Below are 24,105 nucleotides of genomic sequence, written 5' to 3'. Positions count from 1 at the left end.
TGAGAGTTTTGTTACACTTACACTTTGTGCATTGTATTTTGTTTTACTATACATTTCAGATTGGGTCCTTTCAGTATTATTGCATTTAAGCTTTGCACTTTCTCATTTGTATTTTAATACATTTAAACTATGGTCTAACAGTGATTTTAAACATTCTGATTATGCTTTGAAAGTGTCTGTGTAACGTTAATAACTTAGGATCATACTTTGTATATTTCTGTGTATCTTTTACAAATTACATTGCACTTTGTATTTTCTCCATTGTAAAATGACAGTTTCAGAAAGTGGGAGGGACAGGGCAGTTCCCTGGGCTGAACTGGGGAGTTCCCAGGGTATGTCTGAAGCTCTTTCACAAGTATTGTAAATGTTTCTAAACATTTTTAAAAAGCTGGTCTTACTGATTTATCTCATCAGCTGTATGCCTGTGAAGTTTGCTCAAAATGTACAATACACTTATTATAACTAACAGAAAAGTAATATATACTAAAATATAGACAAAAGCAAGTTAAATTGGAGTGAAAACGTTCCATTTTATTTTGTAATTGATGCAAACTGAGCCTTTCTATCAGCCCCATGTGGGACGCGATCCGATATACGGCGTAGTTTTTGGCGCAAGCGAGGGAACCCGCGCCGCCCGCAGTTTCATCTCGCAAATCGGGGTATCCAATATACCCCGCCGGCAGTTGCTAAAGTGCCGTAAGTCGGAAAAACTAGCGATGTCCAGAAATAAGCTTAAGTACAAATTTCTGGAGTCGCCAGTGACTTAAGGCACTTTAGAAACTACCTGCGCCTACAAAAACTTACTAAAGTATGAAATCTCCTGTAACTGTCTAACACGCCTCCCAAACATCATCCCGACATGTATACCCCTATATCCGCAATCCCCCCTCTCACTCCTAATAATAAATGTATTAACCCCTAGACCGACAACCCCCCACAACGCAATAAGCCTGATTATTAACCCCTAAACTGCCATAGCCCACACCGCAATAAACCTATCCTAGTATTAACCCCTAAACTGCCACTCCCGGACCCCGCCGCCACCTACATTATATGTATTAACCCCTAAACCGCTGCTCCCGGACCCCGCCACCACCTACATTATATGTATCAACCCCTAAACTGCTGCTCCCGGACCCTGCCGCCACTTACATTAAATATATTAACCCCTAATCTGATCCCCCTACACCGCCGCCACCTACATTAAATATATTACCCTTTAAACCTAAGTCTAACCCTAACACCCCCTAACTTAATTATTATTTAAATAAATATAAATAATATTAATATTATTAACTAAATAATTCCTATTTAAAACTAAATACTTACCTATAAAATAAACCCTAAGATAGCTACAATATAATTAATAATTACATTGTAGCTATTTTAGGATTTATATTTATTTTACAGGTAACTTTGTATTTATTTTAACTAGGTACAATAGCTATTAAATAGTTAATAACTATTTAATAGCTACCTAGTTAAAATAATTACAAAATTACCTGTAAAATAAATCCTAACCTAAGTTACAAATACAGTAAGTAAAATTTAACACTTTATTAACATATATGCAAAGACAGACAATTTACTTAAATTGGACCATAGTAAAGAAACAGGTAATCACCAATTGTTTCTATATTTAGTCAAGGTAATAGTCCAACACTAAGATAAAACCAATAGATAAAAATAAGGGCAGTGTGATCAATTGGTGACTAGAGCAGATTAAGTCGAATGATTCTAGATGGGTGGAATAAGGGATATAAAGGTTTGTGAACCAAACACACACACACAGGCTATGCGCTCAAAGGCGTCCTCCTTCCTGCGTACTGCTGGGATTTAACCCAGTCAGCCGATTTCTAACTTAGATCCCTGTGATAAACCACACTAAATTCATTCAATTCAATGTTTGATATTCACACTGTAGGCTCGTGTAGATAGGAAAACTCTATCTAATGTAATAAAAAATAGCGCAAATTATCATACACAATTGTTACAGAGTGTATATACGTTTAAAGTAGCTCAATACGCTAAGGGAATATTCAATATAGTTCTATGTGCTTATCGTCACCTAAAGAACTATCCTCTATAGCACTCACTTTATCACACTATTAAATTGTGCACTCTGTGGTTATATGCGCTGTTGCGCTAAATTATAATACGCTCATATTACAAACATTCAACAAGCCTAAATTTCAATAGCTGCTCATTCACCAAAGTTTGAACACACCCACGGACGCGTTTCGTCACTATGCGTGACTTCGTCAGGGCTTAGGGCCGGCCCAGCCTCCTAGCCCGTCTTTTATGATCAGGGGTTGCCGTGGTAACGGCTTGTGTATAGCGGAAGTGTTCACCGCCATAGCTAAAGCAATCTTATGATACAATCTATTATTCAAATATTAAACAAGTATGTATTTTTCTTCAAAGTGTTTTTGTCCACTATTTGCTTGTTGGTGGATTTATTATAAAGATCATTATTGCTGTCAGTTCAGACTAAGTTGATGTGGTGTTTGCGTGTGTATGTGTAGACTAAATACATAGTATCACATTTCTTCCTTCATCACATAGTCTTAACTGCTTATGTTTTAATCAGCGCATGTTCACATTAACATCTATATTGTCCAAACTCAGTAATGATCGATATTTATTTCAATATTGTATTATATACTAATGTATAACAAACATATTATATTTCCTTTTTGTTCTCATATATATCGATTATTGAAAAGTTAATTCTAAATTTCTATAACAATCCATTTCATGTTTGCATTAGAGTATATAAATACAATAATTAGTGTCAGAGAAAACCTTGTAAAGGCAGAACATTACTCTTGTCTGTCTTTTAACAGAAAAGGTACACGTTTCTTTATAGAGATGGCTAGTTTTTGTAGTTCTCTGTTTTTGTATCTACTGTTTTCTAAAGGTAATCAGTGTTAGATCAAAAAAGGCCAAAAACCCTCACAAACCCTTTGAATTACCCTAACCTACCCTATATTGTCACGGTGATTTAATTCCCATTTATTGAATTTGGGACCTTAAAGGTACAAAGGATAGACAGCCATGGCGGGCTATCTATCTTCTACTATTGATTTTGAGAAATGGAAGCAAGAAGCTGAAAGGCTTTTTACTTTAAATGTATGTAATGTGTGTCCACAAGCCACCAATATTTAAGAAGCCTTTAAAAGTATAGCCAAAATGATGAAAAAACAAGTCAAAACATTTTGGGAGATTTTTAGTTTAGAGAATTACGTTAAAAATAAACTCATACCGAGGGGTTTAAGGATACAACTTGCGCCGTCTTTTCACATTCCAGATGAGAACTTTGTCTTAAGGTGGCAAGAAATCCTGACACAATGTTCACTTGATTTAATGAAACTCACGCTAGAATATGAAAGAACTCAATATGAGCAGCTAACCAAACTAGTAGAAGCAGCAAAAGGGCAAACTAACAAATTCGCCACACATAAAGACTTTGAGGCTTTAGACCAAAAATTTAAATTTCATATTGATAAATTGAAGGAAGAACTTAGTGAGACAAAAAATAGAAAATTACAGAGAGACTGGTCAGACCACCAAAAAGGCAACATATATAAAGCTAATTATAAACGTAGAAATGTGAGACATACACAAGAAAACAGAGTTAAAAATATCACAGCAGAGAGCTCCTCTGCAGAATCTGAATTATCAGATGAGGAAATAACATCAGTAGCCACAACAACAGTCATAACACCTAGCACTGAACCATCCATTACAAGGATTTTTTTAGAGAAGGACCTATTCCCACCCAAAAGAACCATAAAAACAAGGCAACAAACCAAGACAAAACCGAACAAACAAAAATGAAAGGTGAGGAATTACAAATCATAAATTTGGCAGGTATCCCACTGAGACAAGAACATCACACCTTACTATCAAAGGGGCTTTCGTTCATCCCTACCCCTAAATATGACACTTTCAATTGGGTTAAAGATACACATTTGTTTGCCAGAAAACTGGCATTACATAAATATCATAAAGAGGCGAATAAAGCATGCCTCACAGATATGGGGGTGGAGGAAGAGGACCAAGAAATAGTTACTTTAATGAAAACACTATTAGATGAGAATGAAGACACTAATGCTGCTCAAACCAGTAGTGTTGTCAAACCAAAAAGTACCTTCATGCCCACTATCTCAAAATACCCTATTATAGACAAATTCATGACATTGGTAACCACAGAACTCGAAGCTCTGAATTGCAAAAGTAATACTAAAAAGAACCTTAGTTTTAAGGAAAGACAAGCACTAACTGAACTTAAGAATGCAACAATGTAGCGTGAAGCACAGCACTCACTGCACAGCCAGGAACAGGTTCACCAAACCCAGCATCGATACAAAGAAACCAAATTGTTCCAGCTGGTGCAAAAATGACTTTTATTGTGCAAACAGGGATCAAAAAGCAACGTTTCAGGCCCAAACTTGGCCCTTTTTCAAGCTTGACAATAGATTAGTGAACAAACATTTAAATAGCATAATGGCGCCAAATATTGTGATTAAAAATGATACAATGTTGCCCTCTAGTGAAGAGCAATAATATAACATACAAATGTGTATTAAAGTGCATTTTGATGGCCTATAATACTGCCACCTAGTGAATCATCATCATATTGTCTGGCAAATATATAGATTGCATATCATACGTGAAAATTCATATATTAAAAATAATAAGTGTTTTAAACATTCCATCAATATATAAATGACATAAATTTCTACATTAATACAAATTTAAAAATGCATCATAAATTTATCATAATTAAATTAATCATTGTTTCTAATAATCAAAATATTTTAAATTTAAAAACATATATATGTGTCTGGTGTGTCTAGCTCTAGATGGATACATTATTTTTATCAGTTAACTCAGTTTTATAATATCTTAACTCACAATCCATCAAGAGACAGACACACCAACATATCTAGTCAATATTAGGTATTCAACTAGGACATTTATTTGCAGATTTCCAGAGACATCAAATCTCATATTAATATCTACGTATATTTGCACATCCATCAATGCATGATTTTAACAGTATAATACTATACAAAGAAACTTTTTCATTCTAATTTATTAAGTTACCAAAAGGCAGTCCAATTGCATTCCCTATTTAAGCCTTTCGGCCACAGAGTACATAATTCATTAATCCAGTATGTTTGTGAGTGATTATAAAAAATCATTAGAGGAGAAGAAACGCACAAAATTCTTGCGCGATGAGCAGGATTACTTACAAGGCAATGTCTACAGGTGGGCACAACGGATGGAAATGGGTAGAGTCCCAAGGATCCGATTCCCACGACAAAGGCGCGACAAGCGGCGCACACCGGATGACACCCAGAGTGAGTCAGAAACATCGGCATGTTTTTTAACGGAAGAGTCAGATGGCGACGCCGGAGGGGCGGTAGGAAGCACCGCAAGCAATCTGCCCCCAGTACAGAGCATGAAAAAGGCCAAACAGACTCGCTGGAACAGCCGTGGAAGGGGCCGACAGAGGTAATAAGATCTGCTCAAGTTGTGGTGAGTGAGTCGTATGACTCCAGAATACAGCAAATGAAAACGAAAAAAATGATTTGTAATGGGGACACTAAGGAAATACACATGAACACTCATTATGATATGGTTGATAAATTGAAAATTATGGACATGCATGTTCATGATGGATGATCAATTGAGAAAATCTCTGATGTGTCACTTAAAGAAAGTGTTATTATAAATGATGGTATTGTACATAACATCTCAGGGATAGATTTTTCTGACAGAGAATTATTCTTTCTAAATAAAGGTTTATCATACTGCCCAGTAAATAAAGGCAATCTGTTTCAAATCAAACAGGAGTTACATAGATTCTTTAGATCTATCAAACTAAAAGTATTCTTTGATAAAAATGCTGATATTGGTAACACTGCTGTTTACACTGAAGATAAAGGCATATTAACTTGTAAGTCGGTTGGTTTGAAAAAAATCAGCAGTTTTAACCCCAGTGTTACAGACAACAGTGCTAACACCTTTTTTGAGTTGGTTCTTAGTGAAGTGGAAAAACTATTTCTGAAACCAGATTACATCTTCAATAAAAATAAAGCTAAATTTGATGCTGATTCAGCTTCACTAAGAGCAATTCGTGAAAAGAAGGGGTTAACAATCAAGGGTGCTGATAAGGGCGGTGCCCTAGTTTTGATGAAACAGGAGAATTATGTAGATGAGATTATGCAACAATTAAATGATGGTTCAGTATATGTTGAAATTGGTTTTGATCTGACATACAAAATACAAGGTGAAATTCTTAATATTCTATCTAATGCGGTAAGGAGTGGTTTAATTTCTAAGGATTTGAGTGAATATCTAAAAATTAAACATCCAATAAGACCTGTAATATATTGCTTACCTAAGATCCACAAAGATAAAAACCTACCACCAGGCAGACCCATTGTGGCTGGTACAGGATCTATATTTTCTAATATTGCTATTTTTTTTAGATAAGATCCTTCAGTCTTATGTTGTAAAGTCATCTTCATATATTAAGGATACTTATGATTTTCTGAGGAAATTAGAAAATCTTGATTTACCACATCAGAAAATTATCTTATTTACCCTAGATGTATTCAGCTTGTACACATCAATTAAGCATACAAGTGGAATAGCTGCTGTAATGAAGATGTTATCTAATGTTAAAAAGGACAGTTTAGCCCAGATACAATTTTTTGTTGATTTATTGGAGGTTATCTTGTATGACAATTACTTTCTATTTAAGGACACTTTTTATTTTCAGAGAAAGGGAACAGCCATGGGATCCAATGTCGCCCCTACATATGCCAACATATTTATGATTAATTTTGAAGAGTTATTTGTTTATGAACATCATTTATTTAAACAATATGGAGCCACTTGGTGGCGTTTCATTGATGATGTGTTTGGCATTTGGTATGGTGACATTGGATCCCTTATGGCATTTGTGGGTGACCTTAATTGTTCAGTTAATGGCATTAAATTCACTTTAACATATGATAAATGCTCAATCCAGTTTTTGGATACTAGAGTCTATAAGGAGGTGGATGGTTTGAAAATTGATATTTATTCCAAGCCTACAGATAAGAATAACACTTTGTGGTTTGAGAGTTTCCATCCACCCACTACCTTTAAGGCTGTTCCAAAGAGTCAACTGCTTAGGGTTAATAGGATCGTGCCAGATCCTGCGATTAAGAGTTTCGCCTAGAGGAAATGTCAGAGAAATTTATCTCAAGGGGTTATCCTGAATCACTGATTGAAGGCATAAAACAAGATGTGAGTAAAAATAAGAGTGGATCTGAAATAGTAAGGAGAGATGAGAATAGAAATAATTCTAAAAATTCTAAGAATTCGGAAAGGATTAAGTTTATATCACAGTACAATACAAGAAGCAATCAAATTAATAAAATAATTCGAAAATATTGGCATATTTTGTCCAAGTGTCACCCAGATATAGGGGCACTCTCAAGACCACCTATGTTAGCCTATAAGCGTGGCCCTAATATTAAAGATAAATTGGTGAGAGACGATATGGGGGCTAAGAAGAAACAAATACAAAGTACAATAACTGGTCAAAAATGTAAGGGATGTTACCCATGTCTATCTTGCATTAATTGCAATTCTATGATTAAGGGGGACACTTTTTGTCACCCCTATACAGGTAAGAAGTATTCCATAAATGAATATTTGACTTGTAGGGCAGAGTATATTATTTATCCAATTAAATGTCCGTGCTCCTTGATGTACATTAGTCAATCGACCAGGGAGGCACGAGAGAGAATCTCTGAGCACAAGTCGAATATTCGTTGTGGAAAAAGGATGCTCCAGTGGCTGGACACTTTTTGGAGGCAGGCCATAGAATTAGCCAATTGCGCTTCCAAATTATTGAAAAGGTCCATACACCTAGGAGAGGGGGTGATAAAGAAAATATTCTGACTAGGAGAGAAGCATACTGGATTAATGAATTATGTACTCTGTGGCCGAAAGGCTTAAATAGGGAATGCAATTGGACTGCCTTTTGGTAACTTAATAAATTAGAATGAAAAAGTTTCTTTGTATAGTATTATACTGTTAAAATCATGCATTGATGGATGTGCAAATATACGTAGATATTAATATGAGATTTGATGTCTCTGGAAATCTGCAAATAAATGTCCTAGTTGAATACCTAATATTGACTAGATATGTTGGTGTGTCTGTCTCTTGATGGATTGTGAGTTAAGATATTATAAAACTGAGTTAACTGATAAAAATAATTTATCCATCTAGAGCTAGACACACCAGACACATATATATGTTTTTAAATTTAAAATATTTTGATTATTAGAAACAATGATTAATTCAATTATGATAAATTTATGATGCATTTTTTAATTTGTATTAATGTAGAAATTTATGTCATTTATATATTGATGGAATGTTTAAAACACTTATTATTTTTAATATATGAATTTTCACGTATGATATGCAATCTATATATTTGCCAGATAACATGATTATTCACTAGGTGGCAGTATTATAGGCCATCAAAATGCACTTTAAAACACATTTTGTATGTTATATTATTGCTTGCCACTAGAGGGCAACATTGTATCACTTTTAATCACAATATTTGGCGCCAGTATGGCTATTTAAATGTTTGTTCACTAATCTATTGTCAAGCTTGAGAAAGGGCCAAGTTTGGGCCTGAAACGTTGCTTTTTGATCCCTGTTTGCACAATAAAAGTAATTTTTGCACAAGCTGGAACAATTTGATTTCTTTGAACTTAAGAATAACAAAGATATAACAATTAAGAACGCTGATAAGGGTGGTAATTTGGTTATCATGTCTAATACCCAATACAGGAAAATGTGTCTTGATATTCTAACTAATACAGAAAATTACCAAATCTTGCCCAATGATCCAACAGTAATCTACATGAAAGAACTTAAATCTATACTAGATCAAGGGTTTGGTGAAAGAATCATTACAAAAGCTGAATACCAATATATGTATGATCTAAAGCCCAGAGTAGCAACTTTCTATAGCCTGCCAAAGGTTCATAAAGATCAATCGACACCCCCAGGAAGACCATTTGTGTCTGGAAATGGATGCTTGACAGAGAAAGTCAGCATCTTTGTAGATAAGAAACTGAGAGAATATGTACATACATTGACATCATACGTCCAAGATACTAAGGACGTTCTTAAATGTTTGGAAAATATCCATGTAAATGAGAACACACTATTAGCTAGTATTGATGTGGAGAGTTTATACTCAAACATTTCACATTCTCTGGGTAAACAAGCCATTCAATTCTTTCTAAAAATGACCAATCCAAAGGGGTGCATAGCTGATGATTTTGTGATTGATCTCTTAGATTTTGTGTTGCAACACAACTACTTTCTTTTCGACAATAAAGTGTACTTGCAGAAAAAGGGCACAGCAATGGGCACATGCTGTGCCCCAACATATGCAAACTTGTTCTTGGGATGGATTGAACACACATACATCCTAAATGAAGAAATTAATCCATTTATGAAGTATATGGACTTATTCATTCGCTATATCGATGATGTCCTAATACTATGGACAGGCTCAAAAGATGATTTTACTAATTTTATGTTCTGGTTGAACAACAACTCTCATGGTATGCATTACACCTCAACAATTGAAGAAACAAGTATCTCATTTCTGGATTTAGAGATCAAAAAAGAGCTTGATGGATCCCTCAGTACTAAGTTATTTAGAAAAAAGACATCAACTAATAATCTCCTAAATTGGAAGAGCTACCATCCGAAGAGTCAAAGGATGGGTATTCCATTTGGCCAATACTTAAGGGCTAGGCGCAACTGTAGTTCATTAGAGGATTTTGAACTGGAAGCCAAAGAACTTAGAAAAAGGTTCAAAGAAAGGGGGTACCCCAATAGATGCCTTAAAAAAGCATATCAACAGGCGAAGATGTTAGAGAGACCTCCATTGTTACAAGAGAAAGGTGACACAGATAAAAATACTGCTAGTCAGCAAATTAGAATTATAGGCACTTTTGATGAGAAACATAGTAGCATCCAACGCATTTTTCAAAAACACTGGCACGTACTACAAGAGGACCCTGCGTGTAAAAACATGTCTCCAATGAAGAATTTTGTACACCCACAGACAGGGAAAAACTACCCAATTAAAGAGTTCATGAATTGTAGAACTAAAAGAGTAGTATATGTTTCCATGTGTAATTGTCCCCTAATTTACGTGGGAGAGACCTCAAGGGAGTTAAGAACAAGAGTCCTAGAACACTTAGGTGACATTAAATGGGACAGGAATGTACCAATTGCTAAACATATGAACACAGTTCACAGTCAAGACAAATATCAGATACACTTTTTTGCCATTGAAAAACTTAAATTGAGGGGCTGAAGGGGAGATGTAAACAAACTGTTACTGCAGAAAGAATGCAGATGGATACACAAACTAAAATCAGCATCACCAAAGGGTTTGAATGAGGCAATCTCCTATAAGTGCTTCCTCTAGAGAAAGTCTTTAAGTAAAGAATATATGAATACTAATATACCATCTATTAGAAAACTGAATCTTACAATGGTATTAATCTCTGCCTCTCAGCATTACAAAAATCTAATACCTAAAATGTGATTCTCTCTCTCTCTCTCTCTCCTTTTGCAAGTATCTCCAAAAGTGCTTAGATACACAGCACGCTCAGTGCAAAACATAGTGATTCTTCACATCTGTGACAAAAACTGTATCAATCCATTGTGATATTAAAATATCAATATAAGTACAATTCCTGTGGCACCAAATTAAAATTGTGACTAATAATACCAACGTAAAATAGGAATCTGAATAACTACCCTGCTACTATGCTGAATTTGACTATTTTTGGCCTTTTTTGATCTAACACTGATTACCTCTAGAAAACAGTAGATACAAAAACTAGCCATCTCTATAAAGAAACGTGTACCTTTTCTGTTAAAAGACAGACAAGAGTAATGTTCTGCCTTTACGAGGTTTTCTCTGACACTAATTATTGTATTTATACAGGGAGTGCAGAATTATTAGGCAAGTTGTATTTTTGAGGATTAATTTTATTATTGAACAACAACCATGTTCTCAATGAACCCAAAAAACTCATTAATATCAAAGCTGAATAGTTTTGGAAGTAGTTTTTAGTTTGTTTTTAGTTATAGCTATTTTAGGGGGATATCTGTGTGTGCAGGTGACTATTACTGTGCATAATTATTAGGCAACTTAACAAAAAACAAATATATACCCATTTCAATTATTTATTTTTACCAGTGAAACCAATATAACATCTCAACATTCACAAATATACATTTCTGACATTCAAAAACAAAACAAAAACAAATCAGTGACCAATATAGCCACCTTTCTTTGCAAGGACACTCAAAAGCCTGCCATCCATGGATTCTGTCAGTGTTTTGATCTGTTCACCATCAACATTGCGTGCAGCAGCAACCACAGCCTCCCAGACACTGTTCAGAGAGGTGTACTGTTTTCCCTCCTTGTAAATCTCACATTTGATGGCAGTAGGACTGGGAGTTGAGCTTGACTCCATCCTCAACCCGAAAAGGCCCCACAAGCTCATCTTTGATGATACCAGCCCAAACCAGTACTCCACCTCCACCTTGCTGGCGTCTGAGTCGGACTGGAGCTCTCTGCCCTTTACCAATCCAGCCACGGGCCCATCCATCTGGCCCATCAAGACTCACTCTCATTTCATCAGTCCATAAAACCTTAGAAAAATCAGTCTTGAGATATTTCTTGGCCCAGTCTTGACGTTTCAGCTTGTGTGTCTTGTTTGGTGGTCATCTTTCAGCCTTTCTTACCTTGGCCATGTCTCTGAGTATTGCACACCTTGTGCTTTTGGGCACTCCGGTGATGTTGCAGCTCTGAAATATGGCCAAACTGGTGGCAAGTGGCATCTTGGCAGCTGCACGCTTGACTTTTCTCAGTTCATGGGCAGTTATTTTGCGCCTTGGTTTTTCCACACGCTTCTTGCGACCCTGTTGACACGCTTCTTGCGACCCTGTCGATGATCACGCTTCAGAAGCTTTGCAATGTTAAGAGTGCTGCATCCCTCTGCAAGATATCTCACTATTTTTGACTTTTCTGAGCCTGTCAAGTCCTTCTTTTGACCCATTTTGCCAAAGGAAAGGAAGTTGCCTAATAATTATGCACACCTGATATAGGGTGTTGATGTCATTAGACCACACCCCTTCTCATTACAGAGATGCACATCACCTAATATGCTTAATTGGTAGTAGGCTTTCGAGCCTATACAGCTTGGAGTAAGACAACATGCATAAAGAGGATGATGTGGTCAAAATACTCATTTGCCTAATAATTCTGCACTCCCTGTATACTCTAATGCAAACATGAAATGGATTGTTATAGAAATTTAGAATTAACTTTTCAATAATCGATATATATGAGAACAAAAAGGAAATATAATATGTTTGTTATACATAGGCTTACCATAATTTTTAGAGGTGAAACTGGGACCACCTGGTGTCGTGCTAGTGGGGGGGTGGTCAGGGGCGTGGTCAAGGGGGCATGGCGACTACCGGTCCTTTTAAAGTAGTAGCTTTTATGTGTGTAATGTTTCGTGGATACTCTACCCTTCCTCAGTCAAACAACAAGTGAATCACACAATTGAAATAAACAATAACCCCACCCCCTAGTGAAAAAGGCACCATTACGTTGTCATGACAACCCATACACAACATGAGCAAATAAATAATTCATCCAGATCTCAGATTCTAAATAATGCCAAACATCAAGCATAATTATCAATTTAATAAAATAGTGAAAAGCGTATACATCACACAATTTAATATCTGCAGTGTAATATGTGTTTTATGTGTCTAATTAAGGAACAGAGCCAAATACTGATGATGCATAAATACAACATTGAATTAAATAAGTAAAAAAGAAACACATATCTGCTAAAGTTGTTTAAGAGACTACGCCATACTATTATGCAGGAAGATTACAGCCAAAATGTTATCCTGCATGAAGTAAAGCAAGATCCTGCCTGTCTGTACTTCCTGGTCATCCCCATATATTTCCCCTAAAGGGTTATCACCGGTGATGTCACTAGGGGTCGGGGGCTGTTAAATTACTACAAAAATAAACCAAGTAGTACTACAAAATTAAAAAACCCTATGCTGCTCACTGTATTACTAAATGTAAACTTTTAATGACATGATCGTTAAGCTAAGTAGGGCTGTATGTAACAAAGTACCAGCATCCAACTATGCTGGAGAGTCACAGTCCAGTCATTTTGAATAATGTGTCTGAAACCCAGAGGTGGCGACCCTACTGGGACGGAATGAACAACCGGGTGGGACACTGGGACAGCGCCTCCAAACAGGGACAATCCCAGTAAAAGTGGGACTTCTGGTAAGCCTAGTTATACATTAGTATATAATACAATATTGAAATAAATATCGATCATTACTGAGTTTGGACAATATAGATGTTAATGTGAACATGCGCTGATTAAAACATAAGCAGTTAAGACTATGTGATGAAGGAAGAAATGTGATACTATGTATTTAGTCTACACATACACACGCAAACACCACATCAACTTAGTCTGAACTGACAGCAATAATGATCTTTATAATAAAACCCCCAACAAGCAAATAGTGGACAAAAACACTTTGAAGAAAAATACATACTCGTTTAATATTTGAATAATAGATTGTATCATACGATTGCTTTAGCTATGGCAGTGAACACTTCCGCTATACACAAGCCGTTACCACGGCAACCCCTGATCATAAAAGACGGGCTAGGAGGCTGGGCCGGCCCTAAGCCCTGACGAAGTCACGCACAGTGACGAAACACATCCGTGGGTGTGTTAAAACTTTGGTGAATGAGCAGCTATTGAAATTTAGGCTTGTTGAATGTTTGTAATATGAGCGTATTATAATTTAGCGCAACAGCGCATATAACCACAGAGTGCACAATTTATTAGTGTGATAAAGTGAGTGCTATAGAGGATAGTTCTTTAGGTGACGATAAGCACATAGAACTATATTGAATATTCCCTTTGCATATTGAGCTACTTTAAATGTATATACACTCTGTAACAATTGTGTATGATAATTTGCGCTATTTTTTATTACATTAGATAGAGTTTTCCTATCTACACGAGCCTACAGTGTGAATATCAAACATTGAATTGAATGAATTTAGTGTGGTTTATCACAGGGATCTGAGTTAGAAATCGGCTGACTGGGTTAAATCCCAGCAGTACGCAGGAAGGAGGACGCCTTTGAGCGCATAGCCTGTGTGTGTGTGTTTGGTTCACAAACCTTTATATCCCTTATTCCACCCATCTAGAATCATTCGACTTAATCTGCTCTAGTCACCAATTGATCACACTGCCCTTATTTTTATCTATTGGTTTTATCTTAGTGTTGGACTATTACATTGACTAAATATAGAAACAATTGGTGATTACCTGTTTCTTTACTATGGTCCAATTTAAGTAAATTGTCTGTCTTTGTATATATGTTAATAAAGTGTTACATTTTACTTACTCTATTTAATCTAATAGTGCCTAATTCAGCACTTGGCTTTAATGTCACAAACCCTTTGAATTTCCCTAACCTACCCTAAGTTACAAATACACCTAGCACTACACTATCAATAAATTAATTAAATAAATTACCAAAAATGTCTAATATAAAATACAATTAAATAAACTAAACTATATTAAAAAAACAAACAAACACTACATTACAAAAAAAAAAAAAAAAAAATATTAAAATAAGTTTAATCTAATTACACCTAATCTAAGCCCCCTAATGAAATAAAAAGCCCCCAAAATAATAAAATTTCCCTACCCTAAACTACATTACAAATAGCCCTTAAAAGGGCCTTTTGCGGGGCATTGCCCCAAAGTAACAAGCTCTTTTGCCAGCCCTTAAAAGGGCTTTTTGCAGGGCATTGCCCCAAAGTAATCAGCTCTTTTACCTGCAAAAAAAAAGCAATACAATACCCCCCCAACATTACAACTCACCACCCACACACCCTTACTCTAAAACCCACCCGATCCCCCCTTAAAGAAACCTAACACTACCCAATTGAAGATCACCCTACCTTGAGCCGTCTTCACCCAGCCGGGCCGAACTCTTCATCTGATGCGGGCACAAGTGGTCCTCCATCCAGCAGTAGTCTTCATCCAAGCGGCATCTTCTATCTTCATCCTTGCGGTGATGAGCAGCTCCATCTTGAACACCTCCGGCGCGGAACATCCTCCTCGGCCGATGACTACCCAATGAATGACAGTTCCTTTAAATGATGTCATCCAAGATGGCGTCCCTCGAATTCCGATTGGCTGATAGGATTCTATCAGCCAATTGGAATTAAGGTAGGAAATATCCGATTGGTTGATTTAATCAGCCAATTGGATTAAAGTTCAATCCGATTGGCTGATTGGATCAGCCAATAGAATGCGAGGTCAATTCTATTGGCTGATCCAATCAGCCAATCAGATTGAACTTCAATCCGATTGGCTGATTAAATCAACCAATCGGATTTTTCCTACCTTAATTCCGATTGGCTGATAGAATCCTATCAGCCAATCGAAATTCGAGGGACGCCATCTTGGATGACGTCATTTAAAGGAACCTTCATTCGTCGGGGAGTCGTCAGCCGAGGAGGATATTCCGCGCCGGAGGTCTTAAAGATGGAGCCGCTCATCGCCGCAAGGATGAAGATAGAAGATGCCGCTTGGATGAAGACTTCTGCTGGATGGAGGACCTCTTCTGCCCCGATCGGATGAAGATTTCTGCCCGGCTGGAGGACCACTTGTGCCCGCATCGGATGAAGAGTTCGGCCCGGCTGGGTGAAGACGGCTCAAGGTAGGGTGATCTTCAATGGGGTAGTGTTAGGTTTATTTAAGGGGGGTTCAGGTGGGTTTTAGAGTAGGGGTGTGTGGGTGGTGGGTTGTAATGTTGGGGGGGTATTGTATTTTTTTTTTTACAGGTAAAAGAGCTGATTACATTGGGGCAATGCCCCGCAAAAAGCCCTTTTAAGGGCTGGTAAAAGAGCTGGTTACTTTGGGGCAATGCCCCGCAAAAGGCCCTTTTAAGGGCTATTTGTAATGTAGTTTAGGGTAGGGAAATTTTATTATTTTGGGGGCTTTTTTATTTCATTAGGGGGCTTAGATTAGGTGTAATTAGATTAAACTTCTTTTAATATTTTTTTATTTTTTGTAATGTAGTGTTTGTTTGTTTTTTGTAATATAGTTTAGTTTATTTAATTGTATTTTATATTAGATAATTGTAGTTAATTTATTTAATTAATTTATTGATAGTGTAGTGCTAGATGTATTTGTAACTTAGGTTAGGATTTATTTTACAGGTAATTTTGTAATTATTTTAACAAGGTAGCTGTTAAATAGTTATTAACTATTTAATAGCTTTTGTACCTAGTTAAAATAAATACAAAGTTACCTGTAAAATAAATATAAATCCTAAAATAGCTACAATGTAATTATTAATTATATTGTAGCTATCTTAGGGTTTATTTTATAGGTAAGTATTTAGTTTTAAATAGGAATTATTTAGTTAATAATATTAATATTATTTATATTTATTTAAATAATAATTAAGTTAGGGGGTGTTAGGGTTAGACTTAGGTTTAGGGGGTAATATATTTAATGTAGGTTGCGGCGGTGTAGGGGGATCAGATTAGGGGTTAATACATTTAATGTAGGTGGCGGCGGGGTCCGGGAGCGGCGGTTTAGGGGTTAAACGCGTTATTAGGGATTGCGGTGGGGGATTGCGGTTGACAGGTACATAGACATTGCGCATGCGTTAGGTGTTAGGTTTTATTTTTTCAGGCATTTTAGGGAGTTACAGTGCTCCCATACTCAGCGCAAGGCCTGCTACGGCTGCATTTTATGGCAAGGTGAAAATGGAGTAAGTTTTCTCCATTTTTGCCACGTAAGGCCTTGTGCTGGATATTGGATACCAAATTGCACGGTTTTATATGTTAGCCTATGGGAGTAAAATTTGCGGGCGACGGGTGAAATATACGGGCGTAACTTTATGCTACCCCGTATATGTGATACCAAACCCGCGCAAAATCTGGCGTCGCCGGCTTTTGCGGGAAACGCTGCATTTCGGATGGGGCCCGTGATTTCCAGTTACCTTCTCTCTCCCATATGAAATTTTGCATCCCAGAGAGCTTGATTACCCTCTATAGAAGACATCTCTCATCTCTTCTGGATTTCCAGATTCCTCTCCTTTTCTTTGAAAATTCAGTGATTTCTGAGCCTGTGAAGTCAGCACTATAAATTCTCTCCAAACTAAAGAATTTTCGATCATCTGGCCCAAAGAAAGTAATGATGGTCTCTGGGAAACTGAAGCTGACAGTTTCTCTGTTTTAATATAAATAAAAGACATGGAAAGTTCAATCTAATTTAAAAAATATACAGATAAATATATAAAGTATAAGCCTAATTTGTTAAAGGTACACAAAAACTGTGAAGGCATAATCAGAATTTGCAGAATAAAAATCCTAAATACACTACTGTATACAAAATAGAACAGCAAAAAGAAAGTTCAAAGTTTAAATGTAATAAAAGTTCATATGAAGTGTAAAGTGATATAAAATAGAAAGCACAAAGTGTAAATGCAGCAGAACTCTCCTGTCGTGCAGTGCTATATTGCACTGGGCTTGTCTCTTCTTCACATATAGAAATGCAGGGAATGCACCTTGGAGAAGTAAAGCAAAATTGGCCTTAAAGACTCAGACACGCTAACTTCAGGACTTCAGATATCACGTCTGTGCTAACTCCATCTATTAGACATGATAAAAAAACTATTTTATTTTTCACTTGCCAGCTAACCCGAAACTGCGCTAGACCAACTCTGCTAAAGCTGAAGGTGTATTAGGAATACTTTTAAAACCTATGTTCTTCCCTTAGAAGAAAATATTCTTTTTTTAATGTATTTTTATTTAGCTTTATAAAATATATACCTGTACCTATACATTTCAATATGAATATAAACAGATTTAGATACTTTATATACAGATATATATATATATATATATAGTACACTAAGTTTATTAGGGAGAAGGTATCAAAAATCTACTTATTAATAATTATTATTTGGGTGCAGACCCTGTAAACACACATAAATTTACTTCAAATATCTAGGGAGAAATACTGAAGAGGACACAGTAGTGTTCTCTTCAAAAAAGTCAGGGATTTCAGCACTCCATAAAGTTATAAAATGATTATAATTAAGTCATTAGACACATTCAAAAGAATTTATTACATTTATTAAGAGCAGGTGTTCAAAGGGCTTTCACGCAACCAAAACAACTTCTGGGTCCCCTAAACCAAAACCACACAAGATTAGACATAAATAAAATGTATTATCTGTGCAAACAAAAAGCAAAAAAAAACAAAAACACATACATTTAAAAATACAATGTGTACATTAAATGCATAGATAAAGCTGGCCAGCTCACTCTGAGTAAACACAATGCAGATAGAAACCTAAAAATAGGTTACAGAATTATTAAGCAACACCCCTACCAGCGGGTAGCCCTGTATACCTACAGGAATCTGCTACCATGGATAAGATTTGGGGATCCATGCAAAATAACTCTAAGAATACACAAATGAAAATGGCAACACCTCACTCAGAGGGTAACCCAAACAAACTTGGAAAACTTGTTACCTTGAGTATAATCTGAGGATCTATGCCAGTCACTTGTATACTAAGCAATTCAAGTAAAACAAAGGTTACATAATTAACATTTTACACTCTGTGTTCGAGAAATAACACCCTGACCAGAGGGTAGCACCAATATTGCAAAAAGGTTCCAGCTGCCTTGGTACTAATTAGGGATCTATGTTTCTCTAATAGTAGATGTGTAATCACAGCATTTATAGAAACCACAGTTATAGTGCAAGCAATATGGACTGTTAAGGAATACAATTTAGTACATTTTCAAGACAGTACATTCCATTTTAGATCATCTGCAGAACAATTGTGGCAAAGTTTGAAATGCAGGGCTATATTACTGTTTATAATACCATCCTTTGCATTAGCAATATCATTGCGATGTTCTGTCACTCTGTCCTCCAGAATTCTCTTAGTTTTCCCTGTATAGCCCCTACTGCTTAGGAAAGAAGTAGCATGGATATTTAGACTAAAACATTGTCACCTAATGGCTTGAACGAAAAACTAGATTTTGCCCCTTCTTATAAAGGATAAAATGTGTATAATAACATTAAAGTATTAACCTAGAAATGGTGTAGAAATTGGGATGTCATTCCCCCTGAGCTATTAACTTTAATAGTAACCACCAATAGGTTTCTGCCTCTCATTGCTTATTTTGCGCTGGATTCGCCTTGCTGGAGGTAAATATTCTTTAAATATGTGTTAACAATTCTTTGTATTTGAAACTACCTAAATGGTTATAATATGTTATCACAAAGTTGCTGTTACTATGGCTAATGTGAGAACTAATGGCTCTATTTGTTACATCTGAGCAATAACAAACATTGTTTCAATTTCACCTAAGATACTTTCACCAATCCGAATTACGGGCTGAGTTTAAATAGAACCCAAATGGAGTTGCTAAGTATATTCCCTGAGGAAGCCCCAATGACACTCGGTCACATGGGGGGTGAAACGGCCGTTGGCGTGTGACGTCATTTTGTACAGCTGAGAACCAGCCCCGGAGTGATATTCGATGCAGCACACAGCTTTCTAACCGCAGCAGCAAGCAGGCACCGCATCCGGATTTTCATCACCCCAAAAAGGAGGAGGATTTCAAGCACAAGAGGCGACCTGTAAAGTATTCACGGACTTACGAGTCTAAAATGGAATGTACTGTCTTGAAAATGTACTAAATTGTACATATTAGAGCTTGAACAAGGCTACAGCGGATGTGAAGAGTTCATTATTAACAAATTCCTTAACAGTCCATATTGCTTGCACTATAACTGTGGTTTCTATAAATGCTGTGATTACACATCTGCTATTAGAGAAACATAGATCCCTAATTAGTACCAAGGCAGCTGGAACCTTTTTGCAATATTGGTGCTACCCTCTGGTCAGGGTGTTGTCTCTCGAACATAGAGTGTAAAATGTTAATTATGTAACCTTTGTTTTACTTGAATTGCTTAGTATACAAGTGACTGGCATAGATCCTCAGATTATACTCAAGGTAACAAGTTTTCCAAGTTTGTTTGGGTTACCCTCTGAGTGAGGTGTTGCCATTTTCATTTGTGTATTCTTACGGCTAGATTTAGAGTTTGGCGTTAGCCGTGAAAACCAGCGTTAGAGGCTCCTAACGCTGGTTTTAGGCTACCGCCGGTATTTGGAGTCAGTGATTAAAGGGTCTAACGCTCACTTTTCAGCCGCGACTTTTCCATACCGCAGATCCCCTTACGTCAATTGCGTATCCTATCTTTTCAATGGGATCTTTCTAACGCCGGTATTTAGAGTCGTTTCTGAAGTGAGCGTTAGAGCTCTAACGACAAAACTCCAGCCGCCGGAAAAAAGCAGGAGTTAAGAGCTTTCTGAGCTAACGCCGGTTCATAAAGCTCTTAACTACTGTACCCTAAAGTACACTAACACCTATAAACTACCTATGTACCCCTAAACCGAGGTCCCCCCACATCGCCGCCACTCGATTACATTTTTTTAACCCCTAATCTGCCAACCGCCACCTACGTTATACTTATGTACCCCTAATCTGCTGCCCCTAACCCCGCCGACCCCTGTATTATATTTATTAACCCCTAACCTGCCCCCCACAACGTCGCCGCCAGCTACTTACAATAATTAACCCCTAATCTTCCGACCGCAAAGCGCCGCCACCTACGTTATCCTTATGTACCCCTAATCTGCTGCCCCTAACACCGCCGACCCCTATATTATATTTATTAACCCCTAATCTGCCCCCCTCAACGTCGCCTCCACCTGCCTACACTTATTAACCCCTAATCTGCCGAGCGGACCGCACCGCTACTATAATAAAGTTATTAACCCCTAATCCGCCTCACTAACCCTATCATAAATAGTATTAACCCCTAATCTGCCCTCCCTAACATCGCCGACACCTAACTTCAATTATTAACCCCTAATCTGACGACCGGAGCTCATCGCTACTATAATAAATGTATTAACCCCTAAAGCTAAGTCTAACCCTAACACTAACACCCCCCTAAGTTAAATATAATTTAAATCTAACGAAATTAATTAACTCTTATTAAATAAATTATTCCTATTTAAAGCTAAATACTTACCTGTAAAATAAATCCTAATATAGCTACAATATAAATTATAATTATATTATAGCTATTTTAGGATTAATATTTATTTTACAGGCAACTTTGTAATTATTTTAACCAGGTACAATAGCTATTAAATAGTTAAGAACTATTTAATAGTTACCTAGTTAAAATAATAACAAAATTACCTGTAAAATAAATCCTAACCTAAGTTATAATTAAACCTAACACTACCCTATCAATAAATTAATTAAATAAACTACCTACAATTAACCTAACACTACACTATCAATAAATAAATTAAATACAATTGCTACAAATAACTACAATTACATAAACTAACTAAAGTACAAAAAATAAAAAAGAACTAAGTTACAAAAAATAAAAAAATATTTACAAACATAAGAAAAATATTACAACAATTTTAAACTAATTACACCTACTTTAATCCCCCTAATAAAATAACAAAGACCCTCAAAATAAAAAAATGCCCTACCCTATTCTAAATTAATAGAGTTAAAAGCTCTTTTACCTTACCAGCCCTGAACAGGGCCCTTTGCGGGGCATGCCCCAAGAAAATCAGCTCTTTTGCCTGTAAAAAAAATAATACAATACCCCCCCAACATTACAACCCACCACCCACATACCCCTAATCTAACCCAAACCCCCCTTAAATAAACCTAACACTAAGCCCCTGAAGATCTTCCTACCTTGTCTTCACCATCCAGGTATCACCGATCCGTCCTGGCATCCGGTGCTGAAGAGGTCCAGAAGAGGCTCCAAAGTCTTCCTCCTATCCGGCAAGAAGAGGACATCCGGACCGGCAAACATCTTCTCCAAGCGGCATCTTCGATCTTCTTCCATCCGGTGCGGAGCGGGTCCATCTTGAAGCAGCCGACGCGGATCCATCCTCTTCTTCCGTTGTCTCCCGACGAATGACGGTTCCTTTAAGGGACGTCATCCAAGATGGCGTCCCTCGAATTCCGATTGGCTGATAGGATTCTATCAGCCAATCGGAATTAAGGTAGGAATATTCTGATTGGCTGATGGAATCAGCCAATCAGAATCAAGTTCAATCCTATTGGCTGATCCAATCAGCCAATCAGATTGAGCTCGCATTCTATTGGCTGATCAGAACAGCCAATAGAATGCGAGCTCAATCTGATTGGCTGATTGGATCAGCCAATAGGATTGAACTTGATTCTGATTGGCTGATTCCATCAGCCAATCAGAATATTCCTACCTTAATTCCGATTGGCTGATAGAATCCTATCAGCCAATCGGAATTCGAGGGACGCCATCTTGGATGACGTCCCTTAAAGGAACCGTCATTCGTCGGGAGACAACGGAAGAAGAGGATGGATCCGCGTCGGCTGCTTCAAGATGGACCCGCTCCGCACCGGATGGAAGAAGATCGAAGATGCCGCTTGGAGAAGATGTTTGCCGGTCCGGATGTCCTCTTCTTGCCGGATAGGAGGAAGACTTTGGAGCCTCTTCTGGACCTCTTCAGCACCGGATGCCAGGACGGATCGGTGATACCTGGATGGTGAAGACAAGGTAGGAAGATCTTCAGGGGCTTAGTGTTAGGTTTATTTAAGGGGGGTTTGGGTTAGATTAGGGGTATGTGGGTGGTGGGTTGTAATGTTGGGGGGGGGGTATTGTATTATTTTTTTTACAGGCAAAAGAGCTGATTTTCTTGGGGCATGCCCCGCAAAGGGCCCTGTTCAGGGCTGGTAAGGTAAAAGAGCTTTTAACTCTATTAATTTAGAATAGGGTAGAGCATTTTTTTATTTTGGGGGTCTTTGTTATTTTATTAGGGGGATTAGAGTAGGTGTAATTAGTTTAAAATTGTTGTAATATTTTTCTTATGTTTGTAAATATTTTTTTATTTTTTGTAACTTAGTTCTTTTTTATTTTTTGTACTTTAGTTAGTTTATGTAATTGTAGTTATTTGTAGCAATTGTATTTAATTTATTTATTGATAGTGTAGTGTTAGGTTAATTGTAGGTAATTGTAGGTAGTTTATTTAATTAATTTATTGATAGGGTAGAGTTAGGTTTAATTATAACTTAGGTTAGGATTTATTTTACAGGTAATTTTGTTATTATTTTAACTAGGTAACTATTAAATAGTTCTTAACTATTTAATAGCTATTGTACCTGGTTAAAATAATTACAAAGTTGCCTGTAAAATAAATATTAATCCTAAAATAGCTATAATATAATTATAATTTATATTGTAGCTATATTAGGATTTATTTTACAGGTAAGTATTTAGCTTTAAATAGGAATAATTTATTTAATAAGAGTTAATTAATTTCATTAGATTTAAATTATATTTAACTTAGGGGGGTGTTAGTGTTAGGGTTAGACTTAGCTTTAGGGGTTAATCCATTTATTATAGTAGCGATGAGCTCCGGTCGTCAGATTAGGGGTTAATAATTGAAGTTAGGTGTCGGCGATCTTAGGGAGGGCAGATTAGGGGTTAATACTATTTATGATAGGGTTAGTGAGGCGGGTTAGGGGTTAATAACTTTATTATAGTAGCGCTCAGGTCCGCTCGGCAGATTAGGGGTTAATAAGTGTAGGTAGGTGTCGGCGACGTTGTGGGGGGCAGGTTAGGGGTTAATAAATATAATATAGGGGTCGGCGGTGTTAGGGGCAGCAGATTAGGGGTACATAGGGATAACGTAGGTTGCGGCGGTGTATGGAGCGGCAGATTAGGGGTTAATAATAATATGCAGGTGTCAGCGATAGCGGGGGTGGCAGATTAGGGGTTAATA

The 24,105-nt window shown here is 36.8% G+C and overlaps 1 protein-coding gene across 1 annotated transcript in view; it reads left to right on the top strand.

Moving 5' to 3' along the window:
• The window catches only part of LOC128661255 (uncharacterized), a 112,056-nt gene that overhangs the window by 33,982 nt on the left and 53,969 nt on the right, over positions 1–24,105 (top strand). Inside the window, 2 exon segments of the mRNA XM_053715531.1 lie at positions 5,863–6,330; positions 8,774–10,222. Of these exon segments, the coding sequence (XP_053571506.1) occupies positions 5,863–6,330; positions 8,774–10,222 (1,917 nt within the window).

This window comes from Bombina bombina, chromosome 5, assembly GCF_027579735.1.
Source record: "Bombina bombina isolate aBomBom1 chromosome 5, aBomBom1.pri, whole genome shotgun sequence".
Classification (NCBI taxonomy): domain Eukaryota; kingdom Metazoa; phylum Chordata; class Amphibia; order Anura; family Bombinatoridae; genus Bombina; species Bombina bombina.
This window is presented reverse-complemented; position numbering and strand designations above follow the sequence as displayed.